Genomic DNA, 27921 nt, shown 5'->3' on the forward strand with positions numbered 1-27921 from the left:
CCTTCAAAGGAGGGCTGGTGGTACAAACTTCAAGTTACTGTGTGGTAGTTTCTTCTGACAGATCTGTTTCCCCTGAGTACCTCCCAGGAGCAAAATGTCAATGTAATTTGGTCCTAGGCATGAATAATCAGTTGATAACCTGTGAGATCACTCTTTACTGAACCTTATGAGCTCTGCGTGTCAAAAATCACTCGGCCTGAAATGCATTAAGATGTCACATGTGATTATCCTGCTGCATTTCCTACTCATTAATCACAGCTCTAGTTTTTCTGAACCCCCTACGCTGGCAATTACAAACAAGATTGATGTGGGTTGAACTAGAATTCTGAGGAATACATACACACAAAATAGCACCTTTATCCCCCCTCCCCCCCCTAAAGCACTGAACTTTGAAGCATAACAAATCATCTATTTAGAGCATCTGTGCACCTATAGTCAGTCCTCAGCATTGTAAGTGGTTGCCAAATTGCTTACAAAAAGCTGGAAGAAAAAGCATGAAAGTCTTTAAAGACATTTTTGAATCACTTAAGATTCCCTTGGTCTGATGCTGATGCAGGAGGGCAATTTAGTCTTTTCCTTGTAAGCCATCTGTTCCCAAAACAGGTTTGCACCTAAACTGCCTGATCCTGGCCTTGGAAGTGAATGAGCTAATTAGCTCTCTCAGTCTGTGTGCAGAGAGCAGCATTTTGGGAACGTGACTGATGTCTCCTGGGAACAATGTGACTTGGCTTTTATAACACACACCATCATCATATGTTTGAGAGCAGGCACAGGAGAGAAATCCAGTGGCAAGTTAAGAAGGTGCCTGTGGAGAACATGTCCCAGCAGGGCAAAGGGAAGGGGGAGCTCAAGCAAGTTCTATTGCTCAAGTGCTTGCATTGTGCCCAGTCCTCATTCATTTGCCTTCGTGCATTTATTGTTGCTGATGGAACCAGTGGAAATAATTGACTACATCTCTTGTCTTTGTATTCCAAAAGAAAAAGGCTCAGTACTTCAGCCTGCCCAAGCAGAAGGGCAGTCTCTGTTCAAGCACCTGCTTTGTGTAAGGAGGCACAGCAAAGTTTTGCACAGCAGCAGTGCTGGAGACACAGGATCAAAGCTGGGAAACTGAGAAATTACATTTTCTCCATATTGCATGCAGTGTAACTCTGATTATTTGAGAGTCACTAATTCCCCAATGCCACCCTGATACACGTGTGCATATGTGCACTTGTGTTCATAACGTGAAGGGGGCAAGGAGTAGACAAGAACAATAAGTTAAATAAATGTATTTCATTAGTAAGCTGAAGTCCCCCAAAATACCCTTTTTTCTCTCAAATTAGTGGTTGCTATAGACTGACTTTTCTGATAGACTCCTTTGGCAAGCTGGCCAACCACTTCTTGATCTGCTGGATGTTCATTGTTCAGGAACTGTTTTTCCCTGCTGAGATGTGAATAGAAGTAGCCTGTCCATTGTTGACTCATTGTATAAAAGTTAAAGCTTGATGAAAAGATTCTTTCTAACATATTGTGAGAATTTTATTAGTTTCACCCAAGCCTTATTCAGGAGACATTTTTCTGTTATTCTGCTAGCTTTCTTGCAAATGAACTCTTATTAATATGATTATTTGTCTCCCTGAGTGGAAGCCACAGGATATGTTCAGCTGTGAGAAAGGCAAGTTCATCCTATGGTCAGGGAGGTTGTGCCTCTCTCAAATTGAACCTTATCTTGCAAAGGGAAGTGATTTTTCTAAGGTGGCTACCTCATTCATAGATAGGCAGAATACCCCTTACTCATTTAGAGATGTGCTCCTCTGATGAGCTCCTCTTGTTTCTCTCCTGTACTAGGGATTCATGGACATTGATCTGACCAAATTCAAGGAGAGTGGAGCCAATGTAACTGGCTTCCAGTTGGTGAATTACACGGATACTGTTCCTGCCAGGATCATGCAGCAGTGGAGGAATAATGATGCCAGGGAGCATCCTCGTGTAGACTGGAAGAGGCCAAAGGCAAGTGGTATTAAAACAACATTTAATTTAGCGGCCATCTGGCTCAGTTCAAGGTATGCCCACCTCTTTGTGATCACACAGAGCTCTTTAATCTCACTCTGAATATCTGTCACTTAATATAATTACAAACATCTCTTACAGGTGCCTCAACATTGTCTAAACTTTACTATACAGTTGTTGCTGCCTGCTAAGAAATGCATAATTTAGTGTGTTCACTCATTCTCCCAGTTTTTACCTTCCTCGAATCTAAGGATTAAACACCTCATTATGTTCAGCATATAAAGAAGAAAAAGCCTCATTCATCTTTGATTGACTTGCTAGTTATCCAGTGATAAGAAATTCTTTCCAGATGTTCCTTTGAGCATTTCAAATCAGTGGGTACAACTGAGGGGAAATATATTTTAATTCCTAGCATAGAAGATCCTGAAAGTGTCAAGGGGTGGTCAGAACCTGGAGGTTTGGTTTTTTTGTCTCTGACATTGGAAAACAGATGCAAACACTCAGCAAGAGAAATGTCAGATTTGGAAGTATTAGTTTAATAAGTTGCAAACACGTAAGAAGGTAATAATAGAAGAAGGAATTAAGTCTAATGGTTACCATTCATGCCAAATTTCTGTACAATTGTCTGCTTGAACAAACTAATCTTTTGCAGAATTTTTGCATACTGAAGTAAGGTTTTCTGATCAGGCTGTGACCACTCACCTGTTGCTCGATTTTCTCTATCTTGGATTTACACTGTTATGTCTTTCCCAGAATACAAATACAATGTATTCCTTTAAAGTTCAAGTAAACCATTCTAATTAAACATAAACTCTGGTAGCAGATGAAGGGGTTTGAAGGTTGAGTCCTCTTCAGGGAGTGGAAGGCACCAATTTTCATGAGTCAACAGTTCAATAATGATTATAGGGAGCAAGAAGCTGTTGAACTTCATAGATGGAAGGATGAGAACAGGATAAATAATAAAAGCTTCCATGAGGTGAAGCAGTGGAGCACTCCCTGGGTCAGCTCACCCTAAATGTCCACCTCCTTTTCCCTCTCTAGTACACATCAGCTCTGACGTATGACGGGGTCCGGGTGATGGCCGAGGCCTTTCAGAACCTGCGGAGGCAGCGGATCGACATTTCCCGTCGTGGCAATGCTGGGGACTGCCTTGCCAACCCGGCTGTTCCCTGGGGACAAGGCATCGACATCCAGAGAGCACTGCAGCAGGTTTGAAACCCAATGTGTGCACTGTAAGGACAGCTGAAGGTGGCTTGTAGGATTGATTAGCAGTAGAAATGCTCAAACAGATCGCTTGGGATGAGGAATTGATCCTTCCGGATTAGAGCCAGGTCTCCTAAAGACTTGAGGGGTGCAGCCAGAAGACTTTTTTTTTTTTTTTCCTGGTACTGTCTGATGTGTCCTTTCCTTTCCTAATTTCTGATGAATTTCTGAGATGGAAAAGCAAGAATATTACCCCATAAAATAATGAGTCCCTATTTTTATCTTCCCCTCGCAGGAGAGGGACCTGCTCAGACCGTATTTTTTGCAGATCCTTTGATTCTGTGAACTCAGCTTCAGTTCCAGACTGCTAATGAAGCTTGAAACCATGTGAATTTTGCCTTATGTGTTGCCTGTCATCTAAATGTTCTCAAAGCACAGATTATAGCTTGTTTCATACTGTGAGGGTTCATAAAAGTCTTAATAACAGCTATTTAGATAGTTTATTCCTTGAATCTGATAATCTAGCTTTTTCCTCTTGCATAAAGATTTAGCTTTTTGAATAAACAAAAAAACTATGTGAAATTTGCAACAAGGGAGAAAACCAATACAGTCTTAGCAAAGACAGAAAGGTGGAATAGTTTCAAATGTCATTAGGTTTCAAGACTGACATTCATTGCTGTCATTTCTCTTTTTCAGACAAAAATAGATGGATTCCTTGCAAATACTGCTAGCTCAGTGCTATCCAAATATAGCTTGTCCATCTTTCATTAACTGTGAAGAAGGCAAGAAGAATAAAATAAATTTGGTTAATTTTCACCAAACGTAAATTTCCTCCAGTTTTTTTGTTTGGTTTGGTTTTGGCTTACTGGCAAAAAACAATTCCTTTAAACCAAAATCTTGCATCTGATTTGATTTTGTTGCTTGGATTCACTTTGCTCCCAATCTTGCTGTTGACTTCTCCTTGACCTTGGGCAAATCACTCCCATAGCTTCTCCAAAACCTTATAATAAAATCAACCTTCTTGATGCATTAGGGAGATAGGTTACCTAATAAACATTAAACATTTGGATGTTTTCTGATGACCAATGGGTTCTCAAGTATTTTCCTTTATTGAATTTATGAGAATAGCATATCAAATATAAACAGCTAGAAGATATGATTTTGTGCATGTGTTGGAAAATCACCTCTAAAGTTTCCTCATCTCTTCAACAAACACACTTCAAAGTCTCAGTTTTTCAACTGCAGTGATTTTGGGGGAAAAAAAACCAAAACAAAACCAAACAAAACTAACAAACAAACAAAAAACCCCATAAAGAGCCATATGCAAATGGTTTTTTTTACCATTGAGAAACTGTATATTTCAGAAGGTTTGACCGTGTTGTTGAGATGGTCAAAATTAAAGGCTCTGAATCATGCAGGGGAAGAAGTCTCCTGGGGAAATTTTAGCTATTAATTTAATCATCATCCAGCATTTAGTTTTGTAACAATAAAGAGGTAGCTGGAAATAGAAGAATTTAGGATTAGATTGAAGGTTTGAATTATCCTTTCTGTAAAGACTCACAATTAGGCCTATTCTTACAGCTATTCACAGTGTACTTTCACTTCATCTTCTATTTTCTAATGCCTAAGATTTTATAAGCTGTTTAAAAGTAAAAAGTTTCTCTACTTATTTCTACTCAGATGTCCACAATAAGCTCCTGAATTGCCTTATTTCAGTGTGGTGTAGAAAGGAGTCATAGATGGCAGCAGTAAAGATGAAAAGCAATTTGAAACATTGTGCAATTATTTTTAAAAAAAAGATATCTAACACGTTTCAGCAAAACCTATGCTTTTATTAAAGATAATTACTTTTTTTTTCCCCAGGAAATAGCTCACAAAATATTGCATTTAATCAATGTGAGGAGGTTTCAGTTGTACTTTGAAAAGATTATGATAGTTTTTGACAGGGTTTTTTTGGTTAATATTTTTTGGTTACATCACCTGTAAGCAGTTAACTAGCCCCTAACTACTGACCAGCCCTGTAAACCAGGAGGCCACAACAGCATCATTCTGCTCCAGCTCTCCCAGTAAGCGTGCCCATGTCTTATACACAGATCTGCCTAAATGCTTCAAGTCTCCAGTTGACTTTACTGGTACTTAGCACTGTTGAAATCAGTCCTCACTATATTTTGTAGTGATTATGTGAGTCTCAGAGGATGATAAATGATGGAAAAGTTGTGCTGCAGCCTCCAGGATGAATGGGAGAAACCCTTTTTTCTACTTCAGTGCCACACAGATATCACAGGATTCAGATTTCAGTCATTCAGATAGAAAAAATTAGTGCTGTACACCTGCCTTTTAGTGCATATAAAGCTACAAAGTACAAGCAGCCATGACCTGAGCTTCAGAATCAATCAGGCCTGAAAAGAAAAGCAAAGGGTCCATTAAATAACAGACACAGGAGTACTTAAGCCAATGGTGCTTTTATACTGCATCTATCTTTTATGGGCATGTTGTGTCTTACGAGCAGGGGAAAACATGTTTCTCCAAATGTCACCAGGAATATCTCTTAACTTGAAGGAGCTTCAGAAAATACTGGTAGATGTGTGTTTTCATTACAAACCTTTGCAATAATAGCTTAAAAATACCCACAGTTTAACCAGATCATCAAAAAGTTTCCTGTGTAATGATACATCCTGATTTCTACATGATAGGTCTTTATTATGAGGATCTCAGAGTGTGGGAAGACTTAAGTTGCAGGGACAAGTAGAAAGGATGAGGATAAATCTCTGATTCCCAATCCCAGTGGTATGAGCCAGGTAGTTTATAGAGACCAAAATTTGCACTCTTCCTCCCATGTTTCTGGTTCCCACAGTCTGGATATGATGCTACTTAGAATCCCTTCTCCAACCCAGTCTGGGAACTTCCACAGCAAGTGAAATGGTCACACTGAGAGAAGTTCAGCTGTTGGGATGTAATATGAAAAACACTCTTCAGCTTGGTGGTTTTACGAGCAAGAGATTTATGATTTGGAATTTCCTATGCAAACTTCATTTGCAATACTTCATATTTGCAGTTTGTCAGGTTTTATTAGGCTGGTCCCGAGGTAATTAAATTTGTCTGTTAACTAATGGACCCCTCTCTATTGAAAGATGGCAGTGAGAGCTGTGGCCACAGTTTCATATTTCCTCTAAATACAGTTCCTGACAAATTCTTAACAGAATCCCAACTCCAGATCAGAGTTAGAAAATACAAAACCAAACCAAACCAACAAACAAAAAGACCAAACAAACACCAAACAAACAAAAAAACCACCACCCTAAAATATCCTAAACCCCAAGTTGTTCAGAGCTGATTTAGCTCACTGTCACATCCCAGGGTGTTATGGGCTCACACATGTGATCTAACTCCTATGCATTGCAGAGCTAAGTAAAATAGAACACTAGATTTTAAGAGAAAGGGTTTTTAAAAGAAAGACAGAAAAAAGAACAGGTTAAGAGACAGGCATGTTTTAGAGAGAAAGCCCAGTGTCAGATAGATGTCCTGTCTTCCCTGCATGGATCTGAGACATGACTGAACTCTCCATCCTTCTGCATCTCACCTCTTACTGCTGCCACATCACCACTGCAGGAGGTACTGACCAATTTGCTCTTCTCATTGATATTTATGTCTTTAAGGTCCATTTTGAAGGGCTGTCTGGTAACGTTCAGTTTAACGAGAAGGGACGGAGGACCAACTACACCCTCCATGTGATAGAGATGAAACACGATGGGATCAGAAAGGTAAGGTAGGATGCCACCTGCAATCCTGTGTCAAGCACCAGCCTGGACTTTGTATTATGTTATAAGTCTCACAGAAGTTTCTGTTCATGAAAGCTTGAATTCAGAGATGCCCCAAGAACATTCCCAGCTCTACATGAGCAAAGCCAAGAACAAGGGAAAACTCATGGTGTATTAATGAAAATATGTGACATATGGAAGGGGTTATCAAAAACAAGGTAACAAGGTTATTGCAGCTGTAGGGTGGGGATTTCCAGAATATTAAAATCTTGTCCAGCTCAATATTGGTATTAATAGGGCACACTGGCTCAGGCTCAGCTACAAGGCAGTCTGTTTTTTGCTCTCCCACTTTTCTTTTTCAAGAATGAGCAAGGGCAGAGACAGGCAGAAATTGTCTGCCCTAACCAGTGGAGACGAACCCTTTATGTTGACTTAATTCTTCTCTCCTTTAAGTGATGAGTTTTAGCACTAACTATGTCCTGATAGCTACACAGACATTTGTGCTGTTCTGGAGTCTTGATCCATTTCTGTATCCTAGACACTCTGAAAAAATCTGACCTTGTTCAGGGGTGCTGAGCCCTTGAAACACTAATCTTTTTGAAAATCTGAGTCCCACGTTCAATACTACCTATTTGAAGAACAAGGAGTAGCTCAGTTATTCTGTCTATGAAGGAGAGCTATTAAATCTCTTGGAATGGGACATTAATTGAACCCCCTCTGCACATCTTCAGTCCCCTGATAAATAAAATACTTGTTTGAAACTGAATAAAACTTCAAATAGTGAAAGTTCCGAATTTACAGCCCCTACTTCCAATTCGTGCTTATATGTAAGAGCAGCTGATGTGAGATCAGAGCACACCACACCACAGTCAAGTGAAAAAAAAGATATATTTCTTATTGTGAAAGAAGAATCATTTTGAAGACATATAAAGTGGCCTTCCTCCCCTACATGGTATTTACAGGAGAAAAAAGTGCAGTATTACAGCCAGTTTGGGGCTATGAACTTCAAGAAGATGGCAATCTGGGGAGCTTCTAGAAGAGAAGGAACTGAGTGCTAAATGTCTTGATTTTGCTATGTATTTACTGATAGAAAACATATTTATTTGGAAGACATACATCACTACCACAAAGCATGTTGAATCTTAGATCCACCAAGTCAGAGGTGCAAACCCAACATCCATGTCTCCATTTATGCTTCCCTAGGGCACAACTTTCCTCACTCTTCTTTTTCTCTGTGCAATGAAGAGAGATGAGAAGCCTGCGTGGATTTTTTTTCTCCTGAGCTGTTACAATCCCTAATCTGCAACCAGCAGGCTTCTGCTTGTGCCCTGTATTAATACCCTTTCCCATTTACTATGATATGAAATTCCTTTCATATGAACAGAGCTCAAGCAGCTGCATACTTACATGAGGTGATGGAAAACCTCTTATAAAATCCAGCCCTCAAAATGGATAACATTACAATGACCTTCCCAGTGATGTTTGGTGGCACTCTGCTTTTTCTGCAAGCAGTGATAGGTCAGCCCAAATCCCTGATTATTAATAAACACAGTTCAATGTGAGACTTCATCCCATTGCAGCTGTTTTGTTTATTCATAACCCCAAACTTCTAAACGCTGGCCAGGGTTAGTTTTTTTCCTCACCTGATTTTTTGCCATGTTGTCTCAAGATACCCCAAGTGTCAGCCACATGTTCATGCAGACTTTTGACTTCAGAGTAGCATTTTATCACCCTGTAGCATCAGGACATGCAGAAAAGAACTCAGAAGTCACACAAGGAAAATGTGAACTTTTGGAATAGGGATGGGGTAGTAGTCAATTGCCATATTCCCCTAGTATTTTGCAGCAGTTGTTGCCCTATGCATACAAGCACTCTGCTGCCATAGTGTATTATGAACATTATTTTCAGGTTGGAGGTATGGTGGGATGGGGAAGTTCCTCATGTGACCAGCAAAAAATTGATATTTATCAGAGGAGATCTCTGGTTGGGTATGAACAGACAAAGCTGACCTTGCTCTGATAATCCTGTTACCACAGATTACAAAAAGTTGTCAAAGATGTATCCTGGTTTTATATTTGGCAGATTGGATATTGGAATGAAGATGAGAAGTTGGTTCCAGTAGCCATAGATACTCAAAGTGGGAATGAGTCTACAAGCCTCCAGAACAGGACTTACATAGTCACAACTATCCTAGTAAGTGCTGCAACTTCTCTCACAGCTCTCCCTTTCCTCCTTCTCCCTGAAGAAGTTGACTCTCTCTTCCCCCTCATTTGCCCTCCTTTGTACTGTATCATTTTTATAATAGCACTAATGATAATAAAAATAACAATAATAACAGCAATTATTGTTTCCTGCCAGGTCCATAAAGGTATCTGAAAATTGCTGTGGCTAATTAAGTAGGTATTAAAGACCTCTCATGCTTAAGTGTAGAAAATACAAAAGATTATGACAAGATAGTAGAGGCATCAGCATAGGTAAATCAGGAACATTATACCTGTGCTTTGTATTTAGCCCACAGAATGGGGGCTGTAATTTTGGGAAGGATAAGCTCTATTGTGCAGATAGGCTTGAATCATAGCTTTAAAAACAAATCTTCACTATAATCATGAAAGAATAATAGGTATCCCATAATACATGGTACCATGTATTGTGTCATTAGATACACTTACCCTGCAGAAACGTGAAATTTTACTAACTTGTTTGTTGAATCATTGAGTCTACAGAGAAGATAAAATACCCAAACTGAGTTAAATATGTTTTGGGCTCCCTCCTGCCCAACAGATTTAATTCTGCCTGTGCCCACACAGGCACAGATATGCCTTTGAAAATTCAGTGCTCGGATGCACTAAGAAGAATGCACTGCAGAACCCGACTGAAAGGTTTGTCACTCAAAACCCTTCAGTTACTCCATCCCTGTCCAGTCCATCACTGCAGAAGCTGCACACAGATTCTGAGTGAATAAATGGAAAATGTTACAATTAAAAATGCACTTTCTACCTTCTAAAATCAGCCCATTTTGTGTTGACTCTGCCCTTTGGTACAGAAGCATAAGGCTAGAATTTTGCAAGGGGACCAGAAGCTGCACATGGACTCTAGTCTGAGACCCTCTATGCATCTGTAAAATTGTGGAACATAGCTCAATATTGGTCTTCTCTGTGCCAGGAAGACCCATATGTGATGCTCAAGAAGAATGCCAACCAGTTTGAAGGCAATGAGAGATATGAAGGCTACTGTGTGGAGCTTGCTGCTGAGATTGCCAAGCATGTTGGCTACCACTACAGGCTTGAGATTGTCAGAGATGGGAAGTATGGAGCCCGGGACCCCGACACTAAAACATGGAATGGCATGGTGGGAGAACTTGTTTATGGGGTGAGTTTCCAACCTTGTCCATTGTCATCAGCTCTTGGTACTTGAGAACACATTCAAGCTCTGGAATAAATGGGACCCCTGCCTTCTGTCAGCCTGAGCTTTCTTGGGGACTGCAGCTTTGACAATACCTATAACCAGCCCAAGTAAAACATTTTAATTTGGGGAGAGATAGCACATTTTGTGCCTATGGAAATGTCAAAATATTTCCTTTCAACAGTTCCAAGATCCTTTTTTTTTTCCAATTTGGAAGACCAAGTATTGAAAGGTCAAACTTTCCCATGGGTTGACTATCCAAATATTACTCTATTTTGTATTTGCCTGATAATGCCAGAATAAAAGGGTAAAATTTCAAACACTCAGTGGATGACTGGTGAACAGTAGGACTAGACCATTTTCTCTCTAGCCTTTCATTCCATCATCCCAGATTTACACCTGCACCCTAACTTCTAAAACTTTTTCACTCTGGTAGTTCTTAGTCTGTGGTGTTTTAAGTCAGAGAGATGTAATTTTCCTTTGTAAGGAAAAAGAAAATTGTGTAGGGAGCATTAGTGCCCAAGTCTCTGTGTCACTGTGTTGGATTGAGGGATGATCTGTCTCCTGCTGGTAGCTCTACAGTATATGCCAACGGCCATTTTGATTGCATTTCCCTTTCCATTTTCAAGATGGATTGTAAAATAAGTGGAAAGTGCACATTAGTGTCACTGGAACATTTTTCCTCTTCTCCTGCATCAGTTATGTGATCAAAAAAAGAAAAAAGTTCCTGATGGAAGTAAACATCCTGACATCCTTTTTTCCAGCTATTGGCCTTTCCTTGCCTCTTTTGATGTCTGGATGATAAAGCTCTTTTAGTGAAAATCATCTGCATTAGTCTATGACATCAGTGGATAAATCAGACAAGAGCTGAGTGGCTGCAAAAAGGAAATGTGATTTCAAAACAGAACCACTAATCAGTCGTGATAAAACAGAAATAATTCACCAATATTATAGGCTGTTTCTTTTTAACATTTCTCTTGCAGTTGTTTTTGTCTCATTTCTTTTGAGATAGTGGGGCAAACAGAGAGCATGAGTTACAAGATACATTTTATCTCTAGAATTCAAATCTCTTTCCTGTCTCTCCTTTTCAGAGGGCGGACGTGGCCGTGGCACCGTTAACCATCACTCTGGTTCGAGAAGAAGTTATAGACTTTTCCAAACCATTTATGAGTTTAGGTATCTCTATCATGATAAAAAAACCTCAGAAGTCCAAACCAGGAGTTTTTTCTTTTCTGGATCCTTTGGCTTATGAGATCTGGATGTGCATTGTTTTTGCCTACATTGGAGTGAGTGTTGTCCTCTTCCTGGTGAGTCGCTTCAGCCCTTACGAGTGGCACACTGAGGAGTTTGAAGAAGGACGTGACCAGCCAGCCACTGATCAGACAAATGAATTTGGGATATTCAACAGCCTCTGGTTCTCCCTGGGAGCTTTCATGCAGCAAGGATGTGATATTTCTCCAAGGTGGGTTGCTGTCCCCAGTGAACCTTCTTCTAGGTTATGTGATTAAATATTTCTTCATGCTGAACATGAGGGCATGGTCTGAAGTTGTGCTGGGGGAGGTTTAGGTTGGACATTAGAAAGAATTTCTTTACGGAGAGGGTGTCACAGACATTCTGTGACATTGTAATGTGCTGCCCAGGGAAGTAGTGGATTCTCCATCCCTGGAGATATTTAAAAAGAGACTGGATGTGGCACTCAGTGCCATGGTCTAGTAACTGCAGCAGTAGTGGATCAAGGGTTGGACTTGATGATCTCTGAGGTCCCTTCCAACCCAGCCAATTCTATGATTCTATGTTCTTCTTTGACCTCCCTTCCTGAACCATAGTGTTTTCTGAATCAGTTACAGAAAGGACCCAAGGGCTCACAGGTCTCACAGCCATAAACTTGGAGCCTCAAATTTATGATCATAAAAATGTTGTTCTAAATTTATTCTGGGGAGTTCTTTGGAGGGAATTTACAGCAATGCAAACAAGATTTTCTGAAGTCACACATTTGCAACTAGTTTTTGTAAGTCATTTATTTTGTTGTCATTAAAAAAAGGTCATTTCAACATTATAAAGAAGCTATAAAATTTCAGTAAAGTATGGAGAAATAATGCAGTAGGTGCCCTATGAAAGGTCATATAGTCTGTGCCAAAGATTATGAAGTGTACTGACTGGCTTTAAGTATTATTGCCCTTTAGAAAGGTCAGAAAAGTATCAAGTTTTCCTTCTGGCTTCCATTTCAGTTAATAGTTGTACTGCCTGAAAGTTCAATAGGATCCAAAATCCAGAAGGTTCCTAAAGGGACTTTTGGTGAAGATATTTGTTCTCTGTATGAATTAATGACTCTTGTGATTACATAATTTTTCTTGGAAAAGCTAGCACAATAGAATGTGGCTGGAAAACTACATGAAGTGCAGAAATTGTTAATCTGTGATAGACACACATGAAGAGATTTATTTTGAAATAATGTTTGGGAATACCTCCTTCATTTTTAAGAGCTGTCTCACAAGAGACAGAGAATTTGCCTGCTGCAGAAGCCCATGATACACTAATCTTCTCAATGATTCATACAAAGGCATTTAAAAAGAACAGGAAGAGAATCAAAAGCATAGGAGCTATATAGCTGCAAGCATGTCTCTGATAGGTTTTGTTATTTATTTGCACAAGATATAAGTCCAATAAGTAATATCTGCAACAGTTTAGAGGCCTTTCTTGTGGTATTTGTATATTCAACTGAGTCAGGACTCGCAGGCAAGGTAGGGATGAGGTTTTTGACACCTCCAGTGTTTTGTGTCCTGGGCAGAGGTTTGTGAGGATGAAAAAGGGTTAATGAGCTGTGGCTTGGGATGTGGATCTTATATACCCATCATTCCCAAGAGGTCTGCTCTAGATGTTGGCTGGAGGTTCATTGGTTGCTTGGTTCAAAATGTTGTGGGCAGGTCAAGCACCAAACCAGCAGACTGCTGGGCTCAGCTGTTATTCACCCAATCCACAGCTTCAAGTCAGGGCACAACTCTGCATCACTTGCACACACCTTGGTCTTTTGTTGCTTGTCAAACTAGAGGTACTGCCAGTCATGAGAATGAATGTACAGGAAATATATGCACTCTCTGCATTTACATGCCATGGTGACATCTGCTACAATGCTCCAACAAAAGCAGATTGCCTTTTTCTTTTTTTTCCCCCATCCTTCCTTTTTTGGGCTTTGCCTCCCTTCTCTTGAAGGGAAATATCAACAGAAATATGTGTCTTGTATGTGAAAACACAAGGCAGAAGTTAGTTTCCCACATTCTGGGATGGTATAAAAGCTTGGGAAACAAAGAGGCACAATGCAGTTGGCAGGTGGAGGTAACACTGCACATCCTGACACAGCTCCCATAGGATGGGGGGGAGGCCAGGAACCAGCTTGTTGGATATCCAATGGAAATTTGTCCCAATATTAATAAGCTTGGGATGGGAAGGGAAAAGGTGGGCAAAAGCACTTTAATAGTGACAGCTTTTATGAATACGTTTTATAACCTGATCATTGACTAGGAAGAGTGCAACCAGAGCATTCAGAAAGTTTTCCCAGCAGAGAGAATTTCAGCTTTATCTCTCTCTTGTAACACCACTCTGTGCACTAGTGTCAGGTTATTGCCATTTTCATTGTGGCTCTTGTCGTCATTATTCTTATTTAGGAAAGAGAATTTCTTCCTTTGGGGACATTTCAATAACCAGTTTGTGTTCCAGGGAGGAACATGGAGCTGAGACTTTGCAGAATAGCAAATTTTGAAACAGCTTTCATAAAAACTGTTGTGGGAAGATCATTGGTTTTGGTCCGAATAATGAATTGCTCTAGCTAATCATGCTTCAAATCACTATTTCATAGTGTTGTTTCATTTTGCTTTGAAATGGGAAATGAGAAGGATTCTGTCATTGTTATTTTAATGTTGTTAATTTGATCATCCTGATAATGAAAACTGCAATTTCATTGAAACCAATAATTTCCCATGGAGTACAAAATCGCTTTCTGGCTACCAATATTTATGAGAAGAGAAAATTTGAAAACTGAAATATGGCAATCATTATAAGTCCCAATAGTCTGAGCACAGTTCCTTTGTGGTGGCTGCAAGTAGAAGGGGACATTTCTGTGAAATGTGAAAGCAAGGAGGAAGCAGGAGAGTGAGAATTTCTGTAGGATGTTGTTGTACAGAAAGGCTCAGAGTGAGCTCCGTATTTCACATGTACTTTTCACACGAACTTGGAGCAGAATTTCTGTGACACATTGCTTGGAAATGAATGCTTGGTAGAATGACATTGTGGGCAGGTGGAGATCTGCTTTATTCCTATATATTTTCTATGCGGTTGCTTCTAAACTTATCACTATAATCTCAGCATCACCCTGCTAGTGTATTAACCAAAATAAATAGCTTCTGTTATACATCTGTTCTGTCATTCTCTCCCCAGCAGAAAGGAGCAAGTGCAGGGGTGTATTTTGTTTTTGTAGAGGTTTTGGTTTGTTTATTTCAGTTTTGTTTTGGGAAGTAGTAGGGGAAATTTGTCTGGAGGTTTGTTTTTTTTTTTTTTTTCTCCTAGCATATTTGTTTTAAGTGCATATGCCACTATGTATTTATCACCAAAAAAAGTAAGATCAAAACCAGAGACACATCACTCAGCACAGTGGGTGGTGAGGCTCAAAGCAGCTCCTTCCTTTTGCAAATGTATATTCCTCAAACTCAGACCAGTCTCTAGGGAACTTTGGTCTCCCACAGAGAAAAAAAAAATTGCTTTTGAAGGAAAGCAGTGTCCTTTTTAAGGACAATCCTTCGAACCAAAACTGCAATCAAGCTTTTAAACATGATAGTCACAACCTACCAAACACTGTAAAAATACAGTGTGAAACTAATGACCTATGGATGGCCAAAATCATAGCTGTGAGTTATTTGCTCATACTCTCTTCTCCCAAGGAGTGAGGCTGCTGGGTGTGAGGTTTACTGGTGTCCTTGAAGCTCAGAAGTCTTTTTGTCTGAGTGTGACAGAAGCCAGGCAACAACCAGCCATGAAGAGTCCAGCAGTAGCTGGTGCCAGTCTGTGTTGTGCCTTTAGATGCTGCAAGATAAGAATGAGCAAGGAATCCATCCCTCCTAAGCCATAAGTGGGCTGACTCAGTTTTAGGTACAAAGCTTCACTATAGGAGGCTGTGAGCTCTTGGGTATTTCCCACTGGGACAGGTTGTCCCCCTTCTGCCCCATCACCAGCCAGTGGCCCCACTGGATGTAGTTCAGTCAGTTGCATGAGGATTAATTTGTTCTGGTGGAGAGGAGATGGTTGCTGTTGTAAACCTTGAGGTCTGTGCTTTCAAAGTCCTGGCTGATGCAGAGCCAGAGGGGGGAAAAGCAACATTCTGGAGTTGTGAGTCATTTCATGTACGTAGTAACTGGCAGAAACCAGTGAAGTCTGAAATGGGCCATAAACCATTAGGATTTGCAAAGTGCCACCTTAACTCCAGAAAACAGTGATGAAATTGCAAAAGAACTCATTAAATGTGAAATATAGACCCAGAAAGGAGATTCTTGGAGCAGACATCACAGGTAATAAATATCCTACAGCCAATAGGGAGAGCCTGCAGCAAGAGAAATGTGAAGTAAATATGACTTGCATTTTACCATTTTTTAGAAATGTAATTTGATAAACTGTCTTTAGAGCTTAAAATAAACCCAGTGTGTAGCACCTGTGGAGAGTGGAACCTCACTAACATCCAGCAGGTTCTGCCATTCCTCATTCAGGATGGACCTGAGGCCTTTATAGAATGAGACTGAGAGTACCTCTGGGCTTCCCAGCCTCTTCTGCAGCAAAACAAGTTGTCTAAATTTTTCATCTATACCATCATTTTCCACAAAATGAGTTATTTTTCTGAAAAAGATAAAAAGGCAGGGAGAAAAAAGTATATTTTTGTTATCAGCCTCCTAGTTTTATCTCCCGTTTTTTGTTATCTCAAACTTTTTGCTTCATATGTTTTGAGCCCAGGAGAGACTTCTTGTACATTGGAAACTATTAGATTTAATCCAGTTACTCTTCCTGTGATTCATAGAACTTATGTTTGACTAAAAATAAATATATTTGGCTCAAATGTATCTTCCAGAAAGTCATTTATTCTTCCTGTGAAGATAACATGAGATAGAATGTACCATGAGATAGAGTACACACAGTTTCTCGCGCTGAGTGACTACAGGAGTCTTGTCCCCCTTGAAGTTTGGCAGGAAGATAAATACCACACATTATCACCCAGGAAATGCAGCCTTTCAGTGTGCCCTGCAAGAGGAAAATTAAACAGCCATCAAAAATAAACCCAGCTTCACAAGGGCTGTCTGCCTACTGTGCTGTGGAAGCAAAATGTGTATTTTGGATTCAGATCAAAACATACCATAAGTAGGAGGAAAATGTATAGTCATAGCACAGCATAATAAGAAATCATGACACGATAGCTGGACAACACAGCTTGAAATTTCTCATTATTATCTGCATGACTGAGAACAGAGTTGGAGATAACCTGGTCAGCCTAAGCTGTAAGTGAAGTGTTGGATGAAGCCAATGTCTGGGAGAGAGCAAGACTTGAGAGGGAGAAGATGTTTTGAGAGCATCATCAGGGATGTGTGAGCTGGAAGAGGTTCTGAGCTGATCTGTGCAAGCATCCATAAGGATGCAAAGTGACTGGGCCAGACCAGTCTTGCATCAAGACTGTGTAGAGAAGACAAGTGAAGGTGAGATCCATCCATCAGCTGTCTTGGGACAGAGTTAAAGGAGACTTAGCTTGCTTACAGAGCTCAGTCCTGAATCCAGTGGAGGCTGCAGCAACCTGAGCCAGCAGTGAGCCCCTGGCCAAGGGGAATGTGCTGCTGGGGAGGTTTGCAACAGAGATGATGAACGAATGTACTCTGAGGTGGGAAGGAGAGATATAAATGTTGGCTACTACCCAGTCAATAGCTGTGATCTATTATTTATAGGCATCTTGTGGACATTGTTATTTGTTTTTAATGACAAGGAAGCAGTGCACTCTGGCTGATATATAGAGATTGTAGCTGGGCTTGTGTTTCACCAGAGCCTTTGCAGGTTTCCTGTTGCACTCAAGCATAGTGATTTGTCTGTGGAAGAGTAAGTATGGTATTTATTATGTACCTGTAATTAATGCTGAAATTTTTCTTCTGCTATGTTTCCTTCTATTTACATTGTTTTTTAAATCAATTGAAAGAAGTCACAGGAGACTTCAGCCATAGAACTTGTGGAAATAATAGCAAAATTGCTCCACAAGTTGTAGAGGGTTTATTCCTAAACTAGCCTCTAGGGAATCTGAAAAACAGCAGCACTTTTAAATTTCATCAAGATGTTCCTAGCACTGAAAGATTTTATCTGGTTGGTTCAAGGGAATTATTTCTGTACTGTCCTTTGTTAACTTATATTTGCAGGGTACTTACTTATTTTGCTAAAAATTTAGAATTAGGGAAATTAGAACCAGCTGCATTTAGCAATGAAAAGGATTTTAATTCCTTCCTGAAATGGAGGCTGAGCATTTGTGTTTATTTGGCAGCTCTTCTTGATTTCAGTAGGCGTCTTCTCTGGCACTCCAAGCATCTGCCTGTCTTTTTGGCCTGATGGACAATTATGATGCTGTTCTTGCAGTACCCATTATAACCTCATACCTTAACTGGACAGTCACTGGAGAGCTATGCAAGCTCTCCCAAAGCAGGAATCCCACAAGCAAAGAGGAAAGATTTGTGCTTTTCTATTTTGTCTTCACACTGTTTGCACAGGAAGGTCTGGGAATGATGGAGCAGAGCTTGCTTGCTAAATACTCTCCGGGGCTTGCTCACTGTGCTTGCTCCTGCAGACCAGGTTGCTGGCCACCAGTTGGATTAATTTTGCAGCCTGAAGACACAGGGTGTATTTTTGCAATAAAAGAAGCAGCAGTGTGTTGGTTCCTTGGGGAGCACATGCAACCTGCAGCTCATGCTGGGTCTGCCCTGGGGGACAGGGCAGGCAAACCAGGCTGGGAGCAAGGTTGGTTCAGCACCTCTGCTACTCCTGCTACAATTAGGGATGAATCCAGAAGGCTTGGTGGCTCAGGACCATTTGGGTTTGGTAATTTGCTTGAACTGGTGAGCTGAGGTTGGTCTTTTAAGAATAAAAGTTAAAAACTAGGAGTCCAATTTCTGGAAAAGTCTTCTTTTTAAAGTGTACCAAATGATTTTGTTATTATCTCTACTTGGCAGAGTTAATTATGTCTAGGGAGAGGAAATTCAGGTCACAGGGTAACAGCAGTACTTGCAAATCACCAGGAACTGATGACCACACTTATTTCTGAAATGCACATACCAGGGAAAGTGACTCACCAGAGGAGCAGCTTGACAAATTGCACAATATCTAACTGAACAGTTCCCTTTGGAGCTTGCACACTTCCATGGCAACCAAAATGTGGCAGTCAGGGGAAAATGGTTTTTTTTTTTTTTAAACAGTCTTCCTTGCTATCCTCTTTTTCTTCTGGAAAAATAATGAAGGATACAGAGGACTTAGAAGGAGGGACTAACCATGGAGATAACTAGGAAATGAGAGAACATTTCTAAGAAAATGTGACTTCATCTGTAAAGGAAAAGATCAGTCTTTTTTGGATTTCCACACTCTGGCACCTGAAATTTTCTGAATGCTGCAGTGGTAATGAATGAATCTAGTCACTCTTCCACAGGTCTAACTTTAGGCCTTTATCATTGAGGTTGATGGGGGACAGCAAGAAATTTGTTGAAAGTCTCCCCCATTGAGTGACAGATTTACTCATCATCCCACCAGCTATATTTCAAATAAGGAAGCAAATGCTTGCTCCAAAAGCAGATTTACTAGGTTAAAAATATATTTGCAATCACTTTTTTTTCCAAACTAAATAAATGTTTCCTATATTTTTCATTAAGAATGAAGTTTAAAGTAGTGGGGGGATAAGTGGTTTTTAATCTATTGGGAAGTTTTATTTGGACAACCGTGACATGGAAATGGCAGGTGCTGCTTGTGTTTCTGGTGTTTCTGTTTCTGGCACTGACTCGAGACTGTGAACAGCACTAAGATTTGTTAGGGTTACCTCTGAGATTTACAGCTTTCTCCATGAGTCCAACAGGGAAGCTCTCTGAGGCTTGAGGAACTCCCTGTTACATTGTACTCTGACTTGCCAGTTTTCAGTCAGTAAAAACCCACACTTTCTCTTTTCATTTTTGTCTCTCTTGATAACCTGTTATCCCTGAGCAGTCAGCTCAGCTGGAGTCTGATGTTCTCTGAGCTGCAGTCAGGACTGTTCATGGGTTTATCTTTCTTATAGCTAGGATGGTGTTTTTGTCAAAGAATAGGAGTTGTAAGGAGATTAATTACCTCCATCTCCCTCAAGTGGTGTCCTCTGCAAGGCCACTTGTCACACACTGCTTTAATGTTGGTACTCCAGAAAAAATCTTGTGGCTAAGCTGGGAAGCCCTGAACATGTTTTCACAGGGAATCTCTGCTTAAGGAACTCTTTCATATGTTGTGTTCCACTTCTATCATCCTTTAGATATGGTGTGTACACTGTCTAGATACAGTCAAGTGGGCATTGAACTCCTCAATTCAGATTGTTCTGGCTCACAATGCACAAAGCATCCACAGCTGCTCTTTGCTGGTTCAATCCTCAGAGCTGGCCAAAACCTCATGACTTTCCTCTGGGAAGCACAGAGTACTTCTTATTTCACCAGAGTTTGGTATTTATTGTACCTACTCTGCTTTTGTCCCAGATTTCATTCCAATTACTTGTCATGGAAGCTGGGGGATGAACATACCCCTTCCTTGTGAGAAGTTCAGGTGTGTGTGCACAGTGAGCAATGCCCATTCTAACACCCCAAAGTGGGCAGGTGAGGACGATAAAACCTAAATGAAATATGAAAGAGGTGGCCACTGGTTATTCATTGTGAAAGGCTTCATGAAACTGAGCAACTGAGAAAAGCAAAATGGTAAGAAAAAAGGGCAAGAGATTTGCTGTGCTTGGGCAGGACCCAGAGTTGAAAGACTCATAGCATGGAGTCACCTCTGAAGTTCTCCATGATGGTGTCGTCTTTAAGCTTTCACTTGGATCAAAGAAGCCAAGGGACAGACAGATTATTCCTGTTTCATATCATCAAATAGTAAGAAATGGCATAGAGCTTCTGTTGGCACCCCCTTCTTTCAGCAGCAGCATACTTCATGACATTTAATCTATTTAAAAAAAACATCCAGTAATTCTGATTAATGCCTACCCAGAAGAGTTGCTGCTTACCCTTAGATCCAAAGGCTAAGCAGCAATAATCCAAACATGATAACCATAACTTACTACTTTGATCTTCAGATAAAAGAGCCTATAGAAGTGCAAAAGTGTTACATCACCATTATTTGGACAACTTCAAAGCGTGTTTTATACACTAATGAATTTTCCCAATACAGTCTGATGAGGATAGCAAATGTGTGAACAGAGGAGCAGAAAGGAAGAGGGGACAAAATGGTTAAAGGCAAAAGCAGTGAAAATAAGTACCTGGATAGGTGTTAGACATGAAGAGGGGTCCACAAAGGCCCAGCTGCAGAAGTCAAGCATACAGGATGCTTTAGAAATCATTTTTCCTCTCATTTTTTGAAGCTCTCAATAAGACATGAGATACCAGGCTGCAGAGAGGCAAATAGAGGGAGGGCATAGCTTTTCATCTCAGCAGCATTTCCAAAGCCTTCAAAATTTAAAAAAAAAAAAAAAAATCATCAATGTATCTTAGCAGGTGAAATAGGGGCAGCAAAAATACTGAACATTTTTCCCCTTCACAGTCTGGGAGTTTTAATGTTAAAAGGCAGGCACTCCTGTGCACATAAAAATCTTCTATACAACACAGGCTGGGGAGAAAGAGCAGAGCTATTTCTCACTACAGGGGGTACAGTATGCCTGGGTAGAAAAAAGAGAGGCTCAAAAGTGAAAATAGAGAAACTATAACTTGTGCAGTCTTGATAAGGGATCACATTCTAAATTAGAAATGAGACAGAAAAGGAAGAAAATAATTGGGAATATTACTCGGTTAAAATCTCCAAGTGCAGAAAATACTCTCCACCCAGAAAATGTGTGCTCTCAGCAGACTGGCAAATCCAACAAAAGACAGCAAAAACCAAACCAAAACAAAACAAAACAGTAAAAAGAAAAGAAAAAACCAAAACAGAGGAAAAAGAACCAAGGTAAGGCATCCTAGAAGATGAACTAGGTTATTGTAACATTGCCCTGAAGTCTTAGAAATGGAACTCTAAATTCTGAGCTCAGAGAGATAAAGAAGATCTTGGGGAAAAAAAGAACTGGTAGTTTAAAATCCAAAATATACTAGAGCTTTGGGCAAAAAGACAGCTTTTTCATCAAGCAGACTTTGAAGAAGAGACTGAGGGAGAAATCTAGCAACACAGGAAAGGACATTAGCACAATGGGCTATTGTTGGAAAAGAAGGATGACTCCTGTTAAATTTGGGGCCACCTAAGGATGAGGAAGTTCCTGAGCAATGAATCTCCTGGGGCTCTCCAGTGTGTGCTTCTGACAAAATTTTATGCTTGTCACCTTGTCAGTTTTTCTCTGCAAAGTCAACAAATGTATCCAAAGTAAGAAAAATATGTGAATACCCTTTTTTACAGTCAATTTTTTGCTCAAAGACATGTAGAGACACTTTTTTTTCCTTGTAGCCAAAGCTGGCAAGACTGCAGAAGGATGACTTTGCCTTTCTTTCACCAGTGCTCCTGAGCAGCCCAAGGTGTCCATGGGTTTCTCAGCAAAAAACTCTGTCTAAAGACATCCTTTAATATACCTCAGTTTGCATTATGGGGAATCATGATGTGCCTCTGCTTAAGGAGAGGCAGTGAATTTCTTTCTGTCTGTTCTGCCAGTCAAAATGCTAAGTGAAACTCTTGAAAATAGCTTGTAGCTGCTCCGTGTAGTCATGCTTATACTTAGCACTACAGCAGCTCAAGCTCCAATGACTGGAGAACCAAAAGTGGCAAGATGCATTTCTGACTAAGCAGGAAAACTCATTTTATGAAGAAGTTTTGCCCATTAAATGGAAATTGGAGAAAAAGTGCCAATATATTCCGAAAAAGAAGAAATAAACCAGTAGGAGAGTGACCATATACTGCTCTCCAAGGCCATTAGATTAGGCAGAAAGAAACAGATAAACTGCTACTTATAGTTAAAGCCTCTCAGATATGCATTGCCCTGTTGAATCTGGGAGGTTCTGCATATTTGCAGACAACATGTTCAGTTGTTGCAATATTTACACAGCAAGTGACCCCAAGGCTCCCTCTGTGACAGGATTCCTGCTGGGAGTCTGCAATCCATGTTGCTTTCTTCCACCAGCTTCTTGGCTTTGGGGTTCAGATGAGCTGGAATGGTTTGCCTGAAAAGGTGAGAAAGAGTAGACCTCCAGCTCATACACAAAAGTTAAGAAGCCCTCAGATTTTTTTCCTTCTTTTATTTGAAACAATAATTAGAAAAATAAAAGCAGGAGAGACTTTAAAAAAGGAAAAAAAAAGTTGTGTGTGGAGCTGAAAAAGGAATTTTTACCACTGGGAGAGGTACATGAGCATGTCAATAGAAAACATTCCTATTTCTGTATTTGTAGGAGCTCTCTTACCACTCCATGTTAAAGCCCAGCACCACAGGCAGGACTCCAGGCTCCTGTACCTGGAAGCAGGGTTTGATAATAAGTAAATGCAAACTAATGAGTAAATGCAAACTAATGTGTGGGAAAACAGTCTGCTGAGGCTTAAGGATTCCATGTGCACACCAATATGATTGTATGAAATCATTTATTAACAACTTGCACTCACTTTATATAGAGAAGTCTTGTTTACACCATCTTATCATGCAGGTGGCTTTGTATTCCAATTACACATAACATTCTCACGGAAAGATTCTTCTCACATGATTATTTTCCTCTTCTGTTGCCAGTTAAGTTATCTCTTTCCCATTAGCTCATTCTCAGAAAGCCTCTAACTAGGCCTCAATAACCACTAACCCAATGTGGCCTGAAGTAAGTCAGGATTGCTCACAACCTGTATATTTCTGAACTGTTTCCCCAACACTAATGATTGCAAGTAATCTAATCATACATCATGGGCAGAGAAACATGCATTATAATGATACCAGATTCATGACAAACTCATTCAAAATTATGGCATAGCAGAGAGTAAAAGGATAAGAGCCTTGCAGCATGTGCACAGTGGGTGCACCCAAAGCTGTTCCCAGCTCCACATCCACACACTAAGGTTGTTTCTCTATCTATGACTATTTGCAGGGTTTTGAAGCAAATCTGGGGTTCACATCAGGGTTGGAGAAAAAAAGGTGAGACCAATCCTGCCAGATGGTCTGTGACACAAAGAAAAAGCAAAGCTCATTTGCGTTGACTTGAGTTTAATGTTGAAAAATTGTTTAAAATAAGAGGTTAACAGAAGCAAAATGGTTGCAACTAATCCACTACAAAGTCAGTCTTCAGATAGACCCATGAAATTATCTAGAGTCAGTATTAAATTTGCAGAGCAGCTCTGGAGATCAGAGGACCTGTGTAGGTAGAAGACCAAAAGTTAATTTGACCCACAGTCAGTTGAACAAGCACATAAGAGCTTTTCTTTTTTTTTTTTTTTTTTTTTTTTTTTTTTTTTTTTTTTGCATAAATTCATTCAATGATAGATATGTCAGTTGAGTAAGTGATCCTTTATTAGAATTTAATTTAACAGCAAATCTGGGAAATCCTCCCAAAGCAACTATGGCTTTAGAATCCCAGATTTATACTTCTAATTAAAACACTGTCAGTTTAAGTGTAATTCTCCATAAGAAATGGATTTGGAGAGAGGGAAGGGAGAAGTGGGAGAAAACTGAGATGCTGCTTGAAGAGTTTTCCAGTGAGGTTTAATTTTTACATGTTCTGATGATCCTGTTTATGCTTTTTACAAAAATGTCTGATGCTCTTCTAATAACATGGCAAAGCAGAGGCAAACTCTTGTCAACTTTTCATACCTTCTATAAGTGATAAGATCAAAGAGAAAATTGACTGATCAGGGACTGTGTTTTGTTCTAAGAAATCAGAGATTATAGTTTTATATCTTCCTTTTTTTCTGTGAAGAATCCATCAATGCTAAGGCTGGAACACACACAAAAATAACTTGATGGAAACAGAGAGAACTTACAATTATTTTCTGTTTTCTATTGGCAAAACACAATTGATTTTGCAAGGAAAGGTAAAAAAAACTCATCTATGTGAAAAAAACCAAAACTATTAATTTCAGCTTGATCATCTTCAGTTTTTCCATTAGATAGATATAAAATAACAAATTTAAAATTATCTTTTAAATTATACATGTGGTAGGTAAGGGTTTAATGTATGATAAAAGCTAGAAGAAGATTATTTGTAATGAGAAAGCTGAAACAAAATTGTTTACCAGGATATAATTATATCTTTTAGCTTTTCAGAAATGAAATATTAAGTAATAGAAAACTGCAAAGCTGGATGGGTCCAAACCAATCATTTTCAGAATGCTGCTTTCAGAGGACATTTACAGCCATATTATCTTTTTATTCCTATTGAGAATATTAAGGATTCATTTGCTATTTCAGAATTTTCCATGGTGCCCAAATTCTGGTTCTCAGCCAGCTGTAATTTTAAGTAGATCGTGCACTGTGGATAATGAGGGCAGAGTATTTACTTTTTACTCACAAGGAAAATATTGGAAAGGATCACCCCATTCTTGCTACTCTTTCAGGGGGCAGGCAGGACCCCAGATGAGGGAGAAAATGGGGCAGATGATTTTAGCCAGCACAGGCAGGTCAACAAGAAGAAGAAACTAAGAGATCTTAATTTGGTTTGTGAGAAAAAGGGAGAGTGTAAGTACAAAAAGAATAATGGGGTTTGAAAACATACAATCTGGTCTATCTAGCTATTTCACCCCTTTCCACATCCCAGAATTAGCCATTCATCAAAGCCTCTTGCACTGTTATCCAGGGTTATTTAATCTGAGGCTTTTTTTTTTAGATACTGCTGTTTGGAAGTATTACTATGAGAATGGGTGTGAAGAGGTCCAGAGGTCAAATAGACAAATCTAAACATCTGAACCTTAGCATATCTTTAATGTACTAAAGAGTCTGGTCCATATCATCTTAGCTCTGCAGATGACTGAGACACCAGCTCACTTCCACACAGCAGATAGCTGATTGCCTTCATACTGTGCTTGGATAGGTATGGGAACATATAAGTTCTCAATGCAAAAAAATTTAAACCCCATATTGCCCATTAGAAAATAGAAATGAATATGTTAGGGCTTGACTTGCAGAACATTTGTTAGTCAAGTGGAAGGTCAATTTCTTTTACCTACTGTGGAATGAGATTTTTAAAACTTTAAAACTTTAAAATGACTTAAAAGTACAAGGTTTATCTACTCCTTTGTGACTGCTTTTACTAGAGCATAAACATACCCTAGTCCCACGGGCTTTCAACAAGGCTTTTAGCTCCCAAGTATTGAAGTCACTTCTAGAAATAGCACATTATCTCCTAAATTACGAAGTCACTTTTGCAAATGTGTCCCGTGACGGTAGCACTGCTACTCTCCCACTTGGTCTACAGAAGTAAAAGAACAAGATCATAATGGATATTGTCTTTCCAACCAAGTGCTTCTGGTAAGCAGTAATGGGCATTGGCACAAAATCTAAATAGGCAATGTGTTTATCTAGAGAAATCCAGGTTGTCCTGTTCAACCTCTGTTCACTGCTACTGAGCCGTAAGGATGTCCCATGGGATCACACCTGCTTGTGTGATGTTTCATCATGACTGTTATTGTATTTTTTATTGTATTGCATGAGCCTCAAAGAACCTTTGACCAACACTCCCTGGACTTAGATGCTGCACAGCCATGGAGCCAAAGGATGACAGATCCTGTATGCTGAGTGTTTGCTGTGCTTGTAGTTGTTCAGATTCACAGCTTCTAGCTCCATGGCAGTCTAGCAATGAGAACAAATATTGCCCATTGGCAATGTCTGCAACAAATCATCACACATTTGAAGCCCTAACCATGCTTGCAGTCATTGCAAGCTCTTTCTCTACTCTTCTTTCCTCCATTGCTTATGAGAAAGAGCATCCCATGTGATAAGAAGTGATGAGCACCAGAAGAAACAGCCCAGATGAAACTGGTGGCTGATACAGACATGCATCCTGTCACATATGGCTCCCATGGGAAAGAAAGTAAAACCCCCTTTCCCTCTTTTAACTGTTCTCCTCGTTATCCATAGTTACTTTTTCCTGCTGTCAGTGCCAAGTGTGGAGCTGGGAAGCACAAGGCAGCTGCAGCTGACTGAAGGCAGCCCCCTTAGGATAAGCCAGGAATGAGAATCACCAGGATGTTGAAGGTCTGGAGGATGGAATCCGGATGACTGCCACTGAAGGGATTGAAACCAGCCACAGAAATATCCCAGCTATGTCAGGAAGGAAAAGCTGTATAATTTGCAGCTGGAGATGAGAGTATTTGCCACGCAAATGGATTTTGCCAGCTCAAAGTGGCCTTCATCAGCAGAGATTGTTGTATTTGACATTATCCTGTTACTTTTGTTGAATGCTTCTGTGCCTCTTCTCAACACTTCCTTCCCTGAGCTCACGTCATTCAGACTAATTAAAGACAGGTATTTTTTTTCTTTTTTTTCATGATTTTGAAGACATGTGAGCTGTATTCATAGCTATCTCCCTCCCCAGTTCCTCTCCAAATATGAAACCAAAGGTAAAGGCATTTGTGCTGACAGTCCTGTAGGCTGAGTAGTCTCTGTAGATGGGAAGCAAGGTGGTCACATTAATATCATCTCACTTTAGCTACTTAAAAAATAGCTGCTTAGTCCAACACAGACATCTTAGTTCCCTCAAAATTCAGTAGAGAGGAGGGACTGCAGATAAACCTCCTCTCAACTGAGATAGATGGGGGGAATCATCCCTGGAGGTCCCTATTCATCTGCAGACGTTGCTTGGTGGATATGTCTCTCTTGCTAGAGATAGGGTAGAAGAACAGTGCCCACCTGACTGCCTTCCCTACTAGCTCTGATACCCCTCTCTGGCTGGCAGTGATGGGGAGGCATAAAAAGAAAATAATCTGGGATGAACAACTGTCTGCTCATCCATGGTACTACAGCTGGCAATGAAGGAGAGGGGTTTTGTGAGACACTACAGGTCGGGATAACCAGCATATAGCTTATGGTTGGAAACCATGCCTGGGGTTTGCTCGTATCTTCCTTGCTTTTTAAAATGTGGATAGTTAAGAAAAGATTTTGTGAGCTTTCCATAGTATCACCTCGGAGATAAGCCCTCTGGACTTTCCTGAAAGGTGGATCCTTCAAAATCATTCCCTGATCTTTGGGTTTGTGGTGAGATGAACATTGCAGCCCAGTTTCAGAAAAGCCCATGAAAGAAAAAACCAGAGGGAAGGGGAGACACTCTGCTCCAAAATGAGGTCCCTGTGCAGAGGAAAGCCCAGGCCATCTCTGAACACAGAAGTGCTTTCAGTCCCACCTGTAAAACACTGCTTGTCT

The 27921-nt window shown here is 40.1% G+C and overlaps 1 protein-coding gene across 5 annotated transcripts in view; it reads left to right on the plus strand.

The window, feature by feature from the left end:
• GRIA1 (glutamate ionotropic receptor AMPA type subunit 1) overlaps positions 1-27921 on the plus strand; it is a 114316-nt gene that overhangs the window by 68424 nt on the left and 17971 nt on the right. For 4 of the 5 annotated variants that reach the window (XM_008501629.2, XM_008501621.2, XM_030458963.1 and 1 more), the window contains 6 exons: positions 1828-1989; positions 3031-3198; positions 6849-6953; positions 9033-9143; positions 10113-10319; positions 11444-11814. In XM_008501629.2, coding sequence (XP_008499851.2) covers positions 1828-1989; positions 3031-3198; positions 6849-6953; positions 9033-9143; positions 10113-10319; positions 11444-11814 — 1124 coding nt within the window. The remainder of the gene's footprint in view (positions 1-1827; positions 1990-3030; positions 3199-6848; positions 6954-9032; positions 9144-10112; positions 10320-11443; positions 11815-27921) is intronic. The other variant, XM_030458964.1, reaches the window with a different exon arrangement.

Source organism: Calypte anna, chromosome 13 (genome assembly GCF_003957555.1).
Source record: "Calypte anna isolate BGI_N300 chromosome 13, bCalAnn1_v1.p, whole genome shotgun sequence".
NCBI classification, from domain to species: Eukaryota; Metazoa; Chordata; class Aves; order Apodiformes; family Trochilidae; genus Calypte; species Calypte anna.